This window comes from Cucumis sativus, chromosome 3, assembly GCF_000004075.3.
Source record: "Cucumis sativus cultivar 9930 chromosome 3, Cucumber_9930_V3, whole genome shotgun sequence".
Taxonomy (NCBI): domain Eukaryota; kingdom Viridiplantae; phylum Streptophyta; class Magnoliopsida; order Cucurbitales; family Cucurbitaceae; genus Cucumis; species Cucumis sativus.
Genome location: NC_026657.2, coordinates 6,880,262 through 6,897,299, shown reverse-complemented (window position 1 = coordinate 6,897,299; position 17,038 = coordinate 6,880,262). Strand labels below are relative to the sequence as shown.

Genomic DNA, 17,038 nt, shown 5'->3' with positions numbered 1-17,038 from the left:
GGAGGGCAAAAAAGATAATTCACATTAAATTTCAGCTCTACAAAAGTTACAAAATGTACAATGAAAAGAATCTCACAAACCTAAACTGCAACAAGCACAGTTTTATTTTCTTTTAATCTGGGAAAAGAGGGAGAATAAAGTTTATACAATTCTCAAAAATTCATTCGGGCATCCTAACTTCATCGAAGAATGCACCGAGACATGACACCCATTAGCAGTAAGCAGCAAATTCTTTGTTCACTCCATTGTCGGTCTGGATGCCAGTACATCTTGATTGTTCCATTTCCTCCAAAAAGCTAAAAGAAAAAGTAGGAAGCAAGCACGACTTTACTTCTATTCTGTCTTTGTTGTATATATCATTGCCTCAAAAGCCTTTCCGCCACCTCGTCACAAGCACTCGATTTCACTCAAGTTTGCTGAAATCCTCGGCCAAGAAAACTACCTTCTTCACCTTCTGAAGTTAATAGTACTACTTAAGGTCACAGCACGTTGGACAATCAAGGTCAAAACTTGATTAAAGCTGATGGCGAGAAGAATGCACCGACTGTAAATATCTCAAACATGCCTGATCAAACGCAAGGAGGTATGCTAGAGTCAAACATGCTGCGGTCCTTAAACCATTAAACACCTCATTGATACATCTCAAATTTCCACATTAACTTTTTTGCCGTTTTGTATTGGATCTATTGAAGTTGAACCAGCTTGACCAAGCCATCTCCACCACAGGTAAGAAATCCACTTGCGATAACTTGTATATCAGTAACAGCAGCCTGTTGCATTACGTAATTCAATGGATTTAGCATTGTGAAAGAGTTACCTTCCAAAAAAGTACATCTTTTGACTTTTACCAACAAGCAGCAAATATTATTTTAATATAAAGCACATAAAGAATATTGATTTGTTTTGCCTGCTATTTAAGCATCAGCTTTGACTAGAACTGAATTTTTACAAGTACTTCACAAAGAAAAGAAGTTACCCGAACTACTTCACCAAAACCACGGGAGCTCGGTTGAAGAAAAGTGTGTCTATCATGCAACTTTGGCCAATGATGCACTAACTTAGCTCTTTTTGCATCCCAAAGTTTCACATCTCCATCTTTACTTCCGGTCAGGAACAAACTCGTATTTGGGATAGACGTTATCTTAGTGACACTCCCAGAGTGAGCCTTCGGTATGTACCACAGCATTCCGTTTAAGTTTTGTTCACCAACGGTACCTAGCATGTTAGTATTTGAAGCATCGCTAATCCTTTCACCTTTAGGAGAGTGTTTCTTATTCCTACCCGTGACTACGTATCGGAAGTCATGAAGTCCTACATCTCCACCTTTTCCACCAGTAACTATGAGTGGAGAAACAGAACCGCTTCCTATTTCATTATCAAACACAGAAATAGAGCGAGCACCACCTTCACATTAAAAGAAGTAAGATGCTTAGTAGTATACGAACATCTAAACTGAAAGTTTAACAGAACAAAGAAATAATAGCTTTGACAACAGAGTACTGTATGTCATCAAAAGATCCAAACGTTAAAGTTTTCCATGCAAGTATACAAACAATGTAGGACACCGGTAAAGTGATAGAAAAAATATATGATTTCTTTAGGTTATACAACTTCCAACAATAAGCAGACTAATAAAGACACTCCCGACTTGAAATAATAGTAAATGTAAATCCATTTCCCTTCGGTGGGCAGGTTTGGCTTAATTTTCTTTTTTAATCACAATCAAGCAAGTCATAAGTTCTACATAATGATTGCCCGGTCAAAAAGTTAAAATGCCTCGCTTTTGGAGTTAAATATGACTTATGAGATGAATACCTTCGTGACACATAATGGCTGCTTGTGATGTTTTTGGTGGAGCCAGTGTATCCCATATGACTACATTAACTGCAGAGGAGCTATATCCAGCCACAGCTATTATCGATCCACTGGAAGTAACATAAGTGACATCCCTACAAATGGGTAACGTACACAAACTTTAGTTGATTATGAAATTTATTTGCAAGCAGATCCTATATATATATTATAGTAAATGGAGAAGAAAAGATACCAAATATGTACTTTAATATTTAAGAAGTAAAAATACATACGATGCATGGCCATTAAAGCATAAAGACGATTCCGTTGGACAGACATTGCTTCTTCCTCCAACCTCCAACTGCCATGAGCAAACTGTCCCATCTAGTGCAGCAGTAGCAAATCTGTGTCCACATTGGTCGAACTGCACAGATGATATTGAAGCTAGAGCGTATGGTGGAGGCACATTTGCTGCAGGCAAGACACCATACGTTGCAGTAGCTCTGTCCTTCCCGAACTGCATTGGTTTAAATTTACATCATCCAAAGAAGAGTTGACAGTAAATGAGTACAGAAAATTTAAAATATGCAAGTTCTAGTTTACTCGTATGTTAAACTGCAAAAAATCTGCTACTCTAGAGCAGAAGATAATAGTCATTCATACCTCCCACAAGTATACATGTGTATTGGTAGAACCAACCAAGAAAAGAGGCCTAGAAGGATGACTGGAGAAAGCCCTCGTGCTTGTGTGTTCTGCTGTAGCTGGAGGATCTACAAATTCCTCAAAATCCTCTTGTGTTTCCCAACCTAAGCCAGAAGCACCCATACCAGCATAACCAGAAATACCAAATGCTCCACCTCCTGTCAAATCTCTCCCCGGTCTTGCAGGTGAACCAACACCCACAGTTGCACCACCCAGCCCTAGGTGTGCTCCTTTGTTGGTACCAAGACCCACTCCAGGAAATACGCATGTTGGAGCTGGTGTTGACTCAGAGCCTGCCCACCCATTTAGATTTAGAGGCCACTCAGAATTTGACCAGATATAATCCTCTTCATCTCTGGAGGCCATCCCATCTTCCCAGCTAAAGAAAATTATACCCTGAATGCATCCATCGGGATCAAGAACCATAATTGCAGATACAAGTCACAGAGTGAAAAATAAATTATAGGAGAGAACAGCTCAATCTTCAACTTCAGATAAACAACATTGTAAAAAATTGTCCATTAAGCATTATATTTAAATTAATACTCTTTTTTTTTGCAAAAAAAAGGTGATGCAACTGTATGCCTGGTCAATTTTACCAAGTTTTCACAAACTGATTATGTGAGCGACATATACATCTATAAAAAAACGTTCATCATCAGGACATAAGCTTTGTAGATAATAAAATAGAACCATAAAGAATTGAAACAAACAGAAAACTTGCCAATTCATCCATCTCATTGAAAATTCAGAACATCACAATACAAATGATAACTCGAGGATCAAGAATCTTTAGCTCATTTTGAATTTTAATGGTTCAAATTTTTGAACTTATACATAGGAAGTTGGCATATTTTACAAGCGTATGTAACTGTTAAAGCAAAAATGATTCTGTGAGGATCAACCACAAATTCCTAAATTGTTAAAGCGAAGATGATTCTGTAAGGTAGCAGACCATCTAATCATTCAGAAAATTGAGGAAGGAACTTAAATACATTAAGCTTAACATCCGGGGATTCCAGAAAAAAGGAAAGTGAAAAAGAAAGTGAAAGAAAAAAGGCCTAATAGGAGGATGACAACTGACCTTTTTATTACTGGCAAGTGCAGCTTGTCTTCCGTCAACAGAATTGATACACAATGCCTGCCTTAGAAAAAAAACACATTAAGAACGCTAGATCAAAGCTTTGATTTTAATAATCTTTTTACTATAAGGAACATGGAAATCACTTCTCAAGACAAAATTAATTTCTGCCTCTTCAATAAGAAGGTCATGTTACCAAGGAGGATTAAAAGTAAAAAGAAGCAGAGAATCTCAATCCTAAAAAAAGTTTAGAGGATAACATGTGAGTGGGTTGAAAATTACCTCTAAAAGCTCTCCATTCCTCCTATATATCTCTTTAGGTTTCTGAAACGGCATGACATCATCAAGGGTTGCCAATTCCTTTTCAGAACTGACAAGTGTTCTCCCACTGCGAAGTAATTTACCAGGGGATCCAATGGTATCACTGGCTGAACTATTAATAAGTGCACCTTCACGACTACAAGTTTCCTCTGGCCTTGTGGTGCCATTATAAATGTCAGTCCATCTTTTCGAGAGTTTACGATCAAAACAATGCAACAGATGAACTTTTTCATGTGCAAAGCATTCTGATACCAGATTTGGATTGGAAGTAATGTTCCATAATGTTTCAAATTCCCCTTTGTTACACATATCTATATTATACATCTCATCAGCATGATGCTTCTTATGCTCAGAAGACTTGCTAAACTGTTCAAACCAAACAACGGTTGCCACGCACAATCTCTGATCTAGCTTGTATTGCAGAAATGACACCAGTTGTTTTAGTTGATAAGAAGAAGCCTGAGCAAGGACGATAGTAAGTAAAGAAGTAAAATTCTTTGAGATCAATTCAATCATGTTCTTTAAAATGTCATTCTGATCAGATTTAACGGTTGAAAGACAGGGAACCCAGGAATTGAGGTTCCCAAGAGTGATACCACTGAAACTACCCTCTTTAGATTTATTAGTTAAAGTAGTCAGCTTATGTTTTATGAATTTGGACATGTGATGCCACAAACAAGCCCCAATTATGTGCCATCTTTCATCTCCTGGAATTGAATGCACAATATCATCATATTCTTCATTAGCCATGCCTTCCAAAATTTCATGGTTATGATCTACATCAGACGATAAATTTTGAGCTATCAACTCCCCAAACTGAGAGAGAAGTTGCTTCAGACGTTCTATCTCAACATCATGAGGAGATTGTTCATTAGCCAGGAGCAGTTGCACCATTTTGAGAAGACATCTTGAGTCTCTCAGTAGCCAAGCAGATGTGAAATACAAGTTATATTCAACCAAATCAAGAATGGTCAGAAGCTTGGAAACACGATCATCATTGAGAGAATCATGCGTAGTTCTCAAAGCAGCTCTTACACCCTGTAATGATAATAAGAGACCCTGAAGGTAGTACCACCAAGTATCTAAACACTTTGACCTAATTTCACCTCCGTGAAAAGATAAACTGCAAGCAATAGTATATCGTGAAGCTGAAAAAGAAATTTCTCGTGCTGTTTTCAGTAGTGCCTTGTGCAAGAGGCGATGTACGAGGAAACTATAAGTCGTCAGGTTCTTGTCATCCGGGCACTCTTGAGAAGTAAATCCTCGAACGATATCATTTCCAATAAATTGTAGCCCAAGATTACACAGAAAGAGTAACATCTGATAAGAAATATGGATAGAGAATGAATATCGTTTAAAAATTTAGAACCATTGACATATGAAGCAATAAATTAAAGGGAAAATATCACTCAGAAATCCACGTACCATACTAACAAGAGAGGCAGGAAGCAGTGAAAACTTCATTTCAAACTGTGCAAACCCCACACTTAACTTGTGCTGATAACTTTCAAGAGATTTCTCATAATCCATCTCATATTCCTTCGAACATGACATGCATCCAACAGATTCAAAATTTATAGTTGGCCAGCTGGGATGCTTCCGTATCAATTTTGAGAAGTATTGAGCTGCCAAATCTAATTTTACTTGATGCTCCAGATGAACTGCAAATTCAACAGAGAGCCAACTGGAGGAATCTCCGGGAGATTTCTGACAGATGTTGCTTATAGTATCAAAACACTGAATATCAACCTTATTAGTTCCATCAGAAACATCAGTAATGCTCCCACAGGTTGACACGTGTTCCAAAGCTTCAAGCTTCAAATCAATCGAGAACATAAAAAAAAAAAGCAATCACAACATGTACGTGGGTATGGTATGGGAGTGTTTGAAAGAAATCAATAAGCTTCCTTTTAATTTTCTAAGTGTTTTTTCCCTTAAAATTAAAAGATCCACATGTGCATGTTTGAGAACTGAAAATATTTTTAGTGCAGATAAATGCTACAAGTAGGACTAGGACATACTGGAAGTCAATCATCCAATTCTTTAGTCCCTTTAACTATTTTGAAATTGAAACCCATCATACATACTTTTTCATCCATTGGATTGCCCACAATTAGATTTTGGTTTCTCTAAAAGTACGATGCTGATTCAAACTAAATGAATGGGAATAGAGGTTATGATTGATACCCATCCCAGCTATAATTTGGAGAATTTGGGTTGAATTGGAATAGGATTATTTCATAGGACACTTAATGATTTCTCATCAAATTGGGTATGATTTGTGGAGTAGGCTTCCTGGGTTCATTTTGAAAATATACTTCTATTACACCAAGTCAATGAACAGTCTGTTTTAACGCAAATAATCTTTTAAAGTATCAGCTTGATAAAATATGGCTTAAAAATTGTCATTTATACTCGCGATTGACTGAACTTCTATGTTAGCTGCAGACCTTTTTTAAAATAGATACAACATCCAATTAACATCCTTAGCTGAAACATGAACTTACAGGAAGACCACGTCTGTTCAAAGAAGTAGCCATCATCAAGGTTGCAAGCTGGCAAAGGATCTCAGCAGATTGCACTCCAACTGCTTTCTTCATGCTATTTTTGGTTGCTAACAGTAGACAGTACATACCAACGCTTGGGTCTAGTAAAGCAATATGTTTACTTGAAAGAAACGGTGGACCAGTTACGGAATTAGAGTCCAAACGAAGCATGTTCAGAAAGGACCGAGTGTAGTTTCCTAATTCCCACTGAAAACAGGAGGAAAGAAATTTAAGTTATTGGCATAACAGATCCAACGAAACACACATATATTCCACTTCTGCTGTATTATTTACACATCCATCATTTATTAAGAGGAAGCAGATGCAAATAAAACACGCCTAAATTTAATGCAATTACAAATCAGATCCTGATAGCTTAAAAATTAATTATTATGTATGTGGTTCAATAATATACAGATTTCCTCGCCCTTGCTAATGTGGAAATCTATCATAGGGGGTCCCTTTTCAACAAGATCAAATCAAAAGAAGAGTGACATGACATTTATTGATATTTTAAGTCAGCAAGAGGGATGTGTTATGCAAATAATCAAATCACATGGAGTAGAAGCAATCATTTTTAAGTTGTACTAAAAATTTTCATTCGCATCTATGGGAATGTATTTTGCATTTATCCCTTAAAATGAATGGTGCACCTCAAGAATGCTTGCAAGCCAAGTGTCGCCCTTCTCAATGGCAGATGGAAGCATAAACTTTGTAATTAGGTGTTGCTGAAGAGGTCCACCACGCCCTTCAACTAGATGACAAATTACCAGTGCAAGCTGCTCATCCCCAAGGTTTTTGGCACAAACACTAACAGCAGAATAAGAATCACCACCAAGCAGAAAGAAAGCAACAGCTAATTCTAGTTGATGTCTCCCCAATAAAACGTAGGCGTTCTTCAAAGCTGCTGCCTTATTTTTTTCCTCCTGGAAAGTGAAAATCAAACGAAACTGCACGTCAATATCATTTGAATGCAAAAAATGACACTCTAAAGACTGTTCTCTCCAAATATCTTGCACATAAATTTGACATTTCCGAGATAGTATATATCAAAGGACCACCTGAAAATTGCGTGAAAGGAATCCCACCAAGGGTTTATCTTTCTCATCCCTGCTAATTTTAAAAAGGCCAGCTAAAACTTGAATTCTATTAAGTGTGACATACAGAAGCATACAGTCCTTGGGATCTTTTTTCTTCAGATATTGAGATCTCGCCAGTTTCTCCATCTACATACAACATGCACCAACAAAAGAAGAAGAAGAAAAAAAAAAGATTAAATCTCTGGCAGATGAAACACTGCAATTTTCCTAAAAAAGCATCTGTTTCTAGTCACTCAAATGAACTTATGAACAGAAAGAAATATTGGTTAATTGTTTTTTCCTGTACTTCGGAATTTACTGTTTAGTTTTCACAAAAAGTAAAAGCGAAAAACATAATGATTATGGAATCACATTGGTTTCTATGTTTAAGTTGAGCTAAGGCATGTATACTAATATACAATATCTCCAAGTATATTACCCTTGTACGCAGCTGTGTTGTATTAGTAAACCAAATTCCAACACCCAAACTTCGCATTTCCTGCCAAGTTGGTTCATTAGAACTAACTGAATTCAATAGAATTTCCTGACAATCAGAGTGATAGGCCCATCCAATCAATTTTGAGTCAATGGCCAGCTCTTCCATAGATGCTGATCTACTCTCACGCCGAAGAAATTGCAATTGTTGAAACCTCCAAGCAATCCAATATCTAGAGAAAGAGAATAAATAATCATTATAACCTGAAGCAAGAAAATTGCATCATTGAATAGTTAATTTAAAATTTTTCGCTTCAAAAAATTAGTTAAAAGGCACCATAAAAGTTTACATTGCACCATTTACATCCTTCCAAGTATAAGGAATACTACCCCAGTTTGAATTTATAAAGGGGGTATAATTTGTTAAAAGAAAAAACCCATGATCGCTGTAACTTTATTTTTCCACAAAACAATAAACTTATATTTGAGTCCATGGTCACATGTTGACCCTGATTTTCATGCAACCTAGGAATATGCAAAACATTGAAAAAGCAAATTACACTTCTTGCTTAAGAGCAATGAAACAGTAGATGTCCTTAATCATCCTTTGCTTCCACATAAAACACATAACTGGAAATTTGAACCATGGTTATATACATCTACTGTGAATGCCCATGAAGAACAAATGGAAGAGCTATAATTGGATCTCTGTGCAGTTTTCGTGATCACTGAGAGGAAAGATGCTAGAAAAACTTCAGCAGTTGAAGTCAGGTTATTTCTTGGTAATTTCAAGTGGATTTAACAAAAACTAAACGGGCAGCTGCAAATTATGAAATTTAAGACTCTCTTCCTCTATGTCAGGTTGTATTTCACTTCGACAATTCAATAAGCTCCCAAAAGCTTGCAAATTTCAAGTTCTTCGCTTAAAATCTTTTAATAAGAAAATGTTTCCCTCACCTCTTAGAGAGAAAGATAACACAGCATAAAATCTGGGAAGCACAATAGTTGAAGGGAAGTATCCTTTGTTTATGTTCGACAATTAATTCTCATAGTTTTCATAATTCACGCATCAAACTAACATATTGGGGGATCTCTTTAAACACAATGTAAGGCGCATAGTCATGCAGCTAAAGATTACATGGGCAAAATTCTAGAACTTGGAAGGATCCAACAGAAAAATATTGAAAAGAAAAGTAATAAATGTCCAATAATTAAGAAAATATACAGTAAATGAACTTAAAATCAATCAAACCATACCAAACTGGGAAAAGAATTAAAACAAAAATCAAGGAGGAAAACGTATATATTGCAGGACTTGGGGACAATGAAGCAAATGTTTTTTCCAAGCCTTTTAATAAAACAGAAAGGTCTGGCAACTTCTGAATAGTAAGTATCGAGATGTTACAAAAACATTACTGCAAAGTACCTTCTCCCAGGCTCGTCAAGACTTTCATAAGCAGATGAAGAAGATTTATTACTGATTTCACCTAGAAGATCCACAATTGCAAGAGTTTGTGTTTTCTCCATGCTGGTTAGCCCTGCTAATTCATATAACTTCTCAAGAGGCTCAATAAAGCTGCTGAATTCAGACTTCGTGGACGATGGAACGAATGAGTTGTCATTACTTATAGAGTCCCAATTGAAGGCCCATTGTGAAACACCTTCCTTAAATTGGGATGATAGGGAATTTGTACTCCACTGAACTCCTTTATCAGTTGAAGTTTTTATAACCCCTTCAAAATAATCTGACAAAGGGATCTCTGGAATAGTATAGGTTGAGTTTGCAGAGCTCTTTTTATCAGACGAAAGATGTTCAATGAGATGACTCAAAGCTGAATATGCACGTTTCCACTTGCCTAATCAAATCGAGGATTGCATATCTTAAGCCTGAATGAACCATTAAATTTAACTGTACTGAACAGAAAGAGATAGAATTCTAAAGAAATTATTCTAACACAAAATCCCCAACAGTTGTTTATTTTTGCAGCTTTATCTAACAATTTAAAAGAAATTACAGCTTTTCTCTTCAAGAAAACCCGGAACTAAGGGTTCGTGCTTTAACCAGAAAGCAGGAAAACAAAAGTGTAACCATGATTGGCTGTTGCTGATGGGGTGGCAAGTCTATGAAAGTAATTTTTCGTAAGATGTGGGTCTTTTTTTAAAAAATATTTTCTGTGAGAGTAATAAACTTAACAATATAATAAAAAGACAAAAATGTAAAATTTATCTAAGATGAAAAAAATGGATAATTTATCATCTGTCGTCATATGTCTAATAAGGTATATCATAGTGACTTAAAAAAAGAAAAAGATGAATAAGGTAGATTGTAACGAATTATTGTTCAAAGCTTTTAGAAGCCAATACTTGAGAAGACAACAAAACTTTCTGATAGGCAGTAGTATAATCACCTGAATATATATTAAAGAGGAGGGCCTGAGGATGAAAAGAAGACAGTGATCCACACAATTTATCAACTACATCTGGCATGCTAATTAGACCGAGTGATCCTGGTCTATATTTTCTTTCATAAATATCATCTGGTAATGTTTTGATACCGCAACATTTATCAGCAAAAACAGCAACAGAAATGTTGGTATTAGTCCCATTGACATGGTGAGTTTTAGTTTCTCCGATGTAATGAGTGTTGCACATAGCATCATGGTTTGTAACCCCAAGGAATAACCATGGACTAACTATACAAAAGTAACGATCATGTAAAACTATCGCTGTGGTCCTTGGCCCCCAGAGGAAGCCACAGTTAGAAGGAAGAGTACGAGAGATTCCAATGCATATCCAAGTTTTGGTATCCAAGGATTTTGTGGTCTCTAACAAGGTGTGGCAGCCAAAACGCTTCAGGGAGTACACACACAATTCATTCTGCAAACAAATTCCAAGTAAGAACTGACCATTTCCTAAAGTTAGCCAGTCCACTGCAATGATATTGCTTTCAAAGGACAGTTCATCTTCAAACAAAAGGATCCCTGCACCAAGGTATGCAAGCTCCCATAAATGAACACTGCTGGTTTTACATTCAAGGTTGTCCTTGCTAATTGTTGCAATCTTCCTACCACAATCAGTCAAAGACAAAGCAGTAATTGGGCCTTGATGTGCGACAACAACACAAACAAGCTCCCATGGCACGTGGAAGATTGATGGTTTTCCTACATTACTTTTCCACAGTTTCAAACAACCATCAGCAGAGCCAGTAGCCATAATATATGCAGGGGTAGATGGCTCACCTGATGAAGCTAATTTTTGCTGCACAGGAACAAAAGTTCCTTGGTGCACAACAGCAAAACTTGTAATCTGATCATGGATTTGAGAATTAGGTAGCTGTGATGAGCAGGGGATTATACTAACACAATATTTTTTGCTTCCAAAAGCACTTTCAAATGTCAATATGCTGAGCTCAGCTCTATTTTCATTATCAATATCACATTTGCAATGTAATCCAGTCCCAGAGATATCATAAGCATGTAGGGTGATTTCCCAAGATAATGCCTGAAATCCTTTCATCCATATCCCTAATAACATAAATTTATTGAATTTATAAGTTATATTACAATCAGAAGGCAACAAAATAGAAAATATATTGGTCGGACCATTCTCAAAAGGACCATGACCGGTGAAAGGGATGGTACATAAGTAGTGACATTCAGTATTTTCTTCATCACTTTGGCTAATCCTAACAGCAAAAAAATCAATTCCTCTTGCATGTCCCATGAGAAGAATCAACTCTTCATCCAATATTGATGGTGCCCACTGCACACTTGTATATTTGGAGCATGAATCTTGAGTTACAAGTTTTCCACAAAGTTCCCAGGTTGGAGTAAGTGTTGGAGAACCTAGGGCACAGTTGGAGATACTAGATAGTGACCAAAAAAGAAGCAAGCCGTTAGAGTCCAAGGAAGCAGCTATTTTGACCTCACAATTGTATGGATGCACAGCAACATGCAAGATTTTTCCAGCGTGACCACTTAAATTCAATTGACTGCTAAATGAACACGAGGATAAACTTTCTAACCTTTTTTGGTCAAAGGATGCATCCCCTACGTCAGTTAATGTGTGAGCAGATAAAAGTGACCACACCAAGGAATTACAAGGCAATAGCTGAATCAAAGAACATATACTTGGGGAACCAGATTGGTGAATCCTTGATATTACAACTTTCTTGAGGAGAAACTTGTTACTCAAGTTTGTACAGCCATCAGTATAATGACGTCCCACTTCAAATCCTTTGAGCTCTTGCTTCTTCCACAATGTGACTTGAGGGAATCTTAATGGGGATACATCATCAAGACAATGGACAGCCCAAAAAGTAACCAGTGATCCTGGACCCAAACTTATTAGCCACTCACAGTTGCCAGCCTTGTTTTGTTCGAATCCTACTGAGGATTGAACTTTCTTAGTTACTTCAAAAGGTTGGCACATACCTCTAATCTCGGTTGCCCATGTTACAAATAAATCCATGCCAAGAGTTCCTTTCAATGCCTGATTTATCTCTACGACAGCAGCAACAGAAAAATGCCTTCTCATCGACTTTTTATTATTTACATCCTTACTAAATTTTCTGACCTTTCCATTTTCAGTCTCACTCCACAATCTCACAGTTCCATCCAAGCAGCATGTCAGAAGCACATTCCTTGGTGAATGCTTGCCGATTTCAGGCCCATTAACTGAAGGCCTCCATTGAATTACAGTTATAGGTAGAGGATGACACAACTCAATTTTCACATGCCCATATTCCCCTTCACTCTGACTTACCAGCACAGATCTGCAAGCTCTCTCAGTCAGCATATTTTCTGTCTTCGATATCCTGGCATGAGGTGCCGTTGCAAATGGCCCCTCAGTAGACCAGCTTGCAGAAACAAGAGTTTGGGGTACATCCGGTTTGAACTTCCAAGCTATTTCCCAGGACTTGTTGGTGTTTTTCCACAAAACAACCTCTACTCCACAAGCAATAATTCCATCTCCTGACCCCGTCCACTGAATGGCCTCAACCTTCAGAGATTGCACAAGCACTGAATTCTGCCTCCAACAAAAAGAACCTGAATATGAGTAAATCAAATATAATTTAAAGGTGTCCAAAATTTAATGGAAACATTTCAATGTTATCACTCTCGCTTAGTGAACCTACTATTTCCTCGTCAATTGTTTACATTACTATTACGGATTACCTCCATTTTCCACAATGCTGGCGAGAATCCAAGTGAAAATTAACTTCAGAACTATCCTAGTAAACATGGCAGAACTAATTGACACGTAGTCCAATATATCACTTTCGAATAAGTCCTCCGCTCATTTTTCTCACTAACCAACAGCAATGAAAAATTAGTAACTTCAAACTATCGCGTACCTCGAGAAGCACCCAAATCGTGAGAAAACACCCATATCCGATTGCCCGCGGCTGCAGCAAGCTCGCCCTCCGACGGTAATACAGGAGACCAAGACACGGCATTGACAGCTGATAAGTGATCGCCAGAGAGCTCCAGTACCTGGCGAAATATGGGTCCGAATTTGGTTTCATGGGGTGATAGAGGAGAAGGGAAATGAGAGATGACCAAAAGAGATGAGGCTCCATAAGCGACCCACGCATAGCCGGCAAAGTCCGGAATCCAATCGATGGAGGAACCAAGTGGGTCCAATCTATTCGGAGCTGGAGGGATCGGCTCGGATCCTAAAAGAGGGAGAGGGAGACGAGAGATAGGATCCATCTTGGAGGCTGTTCCCGCCATGAAATTGAGTCTGATAGGAGAAGTGGAAGAATTATAGTGACCGACGACGGAAACTCATCAGTGGGACAGTTGAATTTGGGAAGTAAAGGAAATTCCAATCTAGCTTCTTCTTCTTCTACTTCTACTTCTTCTTCCTGACGTGATTATCATCTCTATTCGAGTAATGGAAGCTTAAGTACGATATCAACTCACTCGATAACTGCCACAATAAGCCTAAGGTCTGATTCTCTCATCTCACGAAATTAAAATTAAGATAATATAACAAAAGAAAAATCACCTCTATTTTATTTTTCAACTTTAATCAACATCAATTACCAAAATTTATGATGTTTAATTGATGTTAGCCTATGATTCATTTTTTAAATATTAAACTCATGAAGATGTGTTAGTAATTCATTGAATTTAAGTGTATCAATCAAATAATGTATATGAATGATATAAATTTTCTTTTTTGTAAAACTATGTCTAGTTCTTGTATAAAAGTTAGTAAATGAATTTGGTTTATAACTATTTAGTTGTTATTTTTCAGTTTGTAACAATTTAATTTTATTACTCAGTAATTTAGTGAAGTTTTTTTTTAAACAATGTGATTTTAGAAAGTACGGTTAAAAATAGGTTTGGACCAAAACTATGAAAAAGATTAGGTGATTTTGGGCAAGGGTCTACGAGACCATGTAGGTCCCACGTTTTCCTTTTTCATTTATTATTTATATAATATATACTGTATTGACGCGCATCTTATTCTTTTTTATTATTTTATATATATACTAATTCTCGTTCCTTCAATTTTAAAAATATATTTACTTATTAAAATTAGTATCAATTTTTTTAATTTATTCTTTTTCTTTTTTTCTTCTATTGTTATTTCTTATATATTAAGTATCTCAAAATTCAAACTTTATTATTAAATTATCCTTCTTTAATTTTTCCTTCCCTTCCATTTTATCTCTCAATTTCTTCTTTTATCTCTTCCTTCCCTTCCATGTCACCTTTATTTTCTCCATTCATCCACACATTATTCTTCTCACAAACATAAATGAAACGTGCAAGTTTGAAATGTACCAGACATGGACGAGATGCGGGTGAAATAAAACATCCGACCTAATAAACTTACTAAACATGCACAAAATCACTTAAATCACTTAGAAGGGGTATCAACTTGATTGTGAAACTCCGGCCTAATAAATTTTATGATCAAATTGCTACCCCTCTTAAGTCATTTAGAGTGATTTTGTGCATGTTTAATAAGTTTATTAGACCGAATGTTTTATTTCATATGCATATTGCACATTTCAAACTTGCACTATTAGTTTCAAAATCAGAAAAAGAGATAGAGACATGATAGAGAATGATGAAAAAAATAAAGAATAGAGTAGAAGAGGAATGTGTTGATGGAGGGAGAAAATAAAGGTGAGAGAGGAAATAGCAGGGAAGATAAAGGAAAAATTCAATTCATCCTTAAAAAATCATATTTTTCAAAACCAATCATAAAAATCTTTTATCCCTCAATTTTTAACCTATTTTTTACGATTTCCCTAAATTATTCGCTCCATATTGGATATAAAGACCGATACCGTTGAATTTGGCTCCAGAATGCTCTATTTCAAACCTGTAGGAAATGGGATCGGCAGTGGCGCCATGGAAGTCTCTTCTTCTTAGTGCTTTGGAATCAAATGGCCATTTCAAGCATTCCAAATTCTTGCAGCTGGTACATTTCCCTCTCTATTTCTCTCAAGTTCAAGTTTCCTTTTATATATCTTCTTCACGGTCGATTTCTATGTCGAATTTGTTTTCAGGCAACGATAGGAACTAATGGAAGGCCCTCAAATCGAACAGTCGTTTTCAGAGGATTTGAAGAAGGCACCGACAGGATCCATATTTACACAGATTCTCGAAATCGCAAGGTTTCATTTAAATTTTTTTATTTAGGGGGAAGCTCTATATTTCGTCTTAGATCGTTCAATTCATGAGGCCATTGCTGTTTTTCTATGTATTTTGATGTAATGGTTATATGGGTTTCTTGATTTTGAGGGCAATCTGTAGTATTTGTGTTGTGTTGGTGTTTTCAATTACGTAATTCATGTGTCTGGGAACAAGACAAGCGATAAAATAAGCTCAGGGGAATTGTTTGTGATGGATTAGGTCAGAATTTTTTATATTAAGCATCTGGGTTTTGTACTGCAAATGAAATTCACTTTTGGTTGATTCTGCAGATTGAAGAGCTTAAGAATTGTCCATTTGCTGAGGTAACTATTCTCGCCTCCCCCTGGCTCTTAACACAGTTTTTTCATGCCAGTTTTTGTACCTTATAATCTTTAGATTACTACTGAAATATGCTCCAATTCGAGTCAAATTTTCGATTTTGTATGCTTTGTTCTGTAAGATTTGTTGGTATTTCACCGAATCATGGGAGCAATTTCGTATCAGTGGGAGAATGGAGGTTGTCGATGCATCATGTGTTGATGCTACAAAGTTTAAGGTTGTGGCCATGGCCCTTTCTTCTTATGACTTAAAGCTTGTTCTAAATTTTCAACAGTTCACTTACTCAATTGGTTATGGTCTTATATATCTTATTATGGTCATTCGGATTCTGAATGCAGCAAAGAGCAGAAGCCTGGTCCTCCATTTCTCCAAAGTCAAGAATGCAGTATTTGGGGCCTAGTCCAGGTCTTCCTCACCTTGCTGAACAACCAGCCAAGGAACCTTTTCTAGATTCTTGTTCAGGTCCTGTTGATACATTTTGTTTGCTGGTCTTCGATCCTGATCAGGTTTGTAATGGTTTCTTTCTAGATTAGCACATAATTCTTGCATTTCCATCTTGTTATTTTCCTTTATGTTACCTTTTATCCTTTTTCGTTCGCAGGTTGATTATCTGAATGTGAGGAGTGATGAAAGGAATTCGTTTAAAGCTATTACAAGTTTTGGAGGGGAGAAATTATGGGAAACGGAGAGGATAAATCTCTAACAGTCACACCCGGATCTGCACATATACATCTTGATAAGAAGCTGCTATCTTCAAATCAACTGATGCAAGTTGAAGTTGCTCACGTGTTCACAAAAATCCAAATCCTTTAGTTTGTTTTTTTTAAATGGAGACAAACTTTTTTATCAATAATAGAAACTCAAAGGACAAGAGAGATACAATGAGCGAACTCCTTCAGTTTGTTAGTACTGATGTTATTGATCAGTAACAGTTTCTTGTGCCACACATTGTTATTTTTGAACACGTTCATTAATCATTCCCAATGAAATTTGGTAGCTTTATTCATTTGAACTCGGATAGAGATGTGGCTGAGCAGCAGCAGCAACAACAAAAAAGTGTCCAAACTCAAAAGGAGTATCCAT

The 17,038-nt window shown here is 36.7% G+C and overlaps 2 protein-coding genes across 5 annotated transcripts; one reads left to right on the top strand and one right to left on the bottom strand.

Annotated features, from left to right (window-relative positions):
• Positions 1–13,893, bottom strand: LOC101204824. Of its 3 annotated transcripts, none has more exons than XM_004134250.3 (15): positions 13,315–13,883; positions 10,367–13,006; positions 9,385–9,814; positions 7,963–8,191; positions 7,506–7,670; positions 7,098–7,370; positions 6,406–6,651; positions 5,324–5,713; positions 3,860–5,218; positions 3,581–3,637; positions 2,458–2,892; positions 2,088–2,311; positions 1,816–1,949; positions 977–1,404; positions 1–770 (listed from the first exon to the last, which is right to left on the bottom strand). In XM_004134250.3, exons 1-15 carry the CDS (start codon positions 13,691–13,693, stop codon positions 684–686), a joined length of 7,476 nt encoding a protein of 2,491 aa, XP_004134298.1. In that variant the 5' UTR covers positions 13,694–13,883; the 3' UTR covers positions 1–683. The 3 variants fall into 3 exon arrangements, 2 of the variants coding, with proteins under 2 accessions (XP_004134298.1, XP_011650671.1); XM_011652369.2 differs by having other exon boundaries at positions 10,367–12,986; positions 13,315–13,695; XR_004215165.1 differs by lacking the exons at positions 1–770; positions 977–1,404; positions 1,816–1,949 and having other exon boundaries at positions 2,082–2,311; positions 3,581–3,641; positions 13,315–13,893.
• A 1,213-nt stretch (positions 13,894–15,106) lies between these two features.
• LOC101207384 (pyridoxine/pyridoxamine 5'-phosphate oxidase 2) lies at positions 15,107–16,967 on the top strand. 2 transcript variants are annotated; one of them, XM_004133755.3, is made up of 6 exons: positions 15,114–15,401; positions 15,490–15,597; positions 15,907–15,939; positions 16,077–16,172; positions 16,294–16,461; positions 16,557–16,967. In XM_004133755.3, the coding sequence occupies exons 1-6, from the start codon at positions 15,312–15,314 to the stop codon at positions 16,656–16,658; spliced, it is 597 nt and encodes a 198-aa protein (XP_004133803.1). In that variant the 5' UTR covers positions 15,114–15,311; the 3' UTR covers positions 16,659–16,967. The 2 variants fall into 2 exon arrangements, with proteins under 2 accessions (XP_031739223.1, XP_004133803.1); XM_031883363.1 differs by lacking the exon at positions 16,077–16,172 and having other exon boundaries at positions 15,107–15,401.
• Positions 16,968–17,038: the final 71 nt, after the last annotated feature.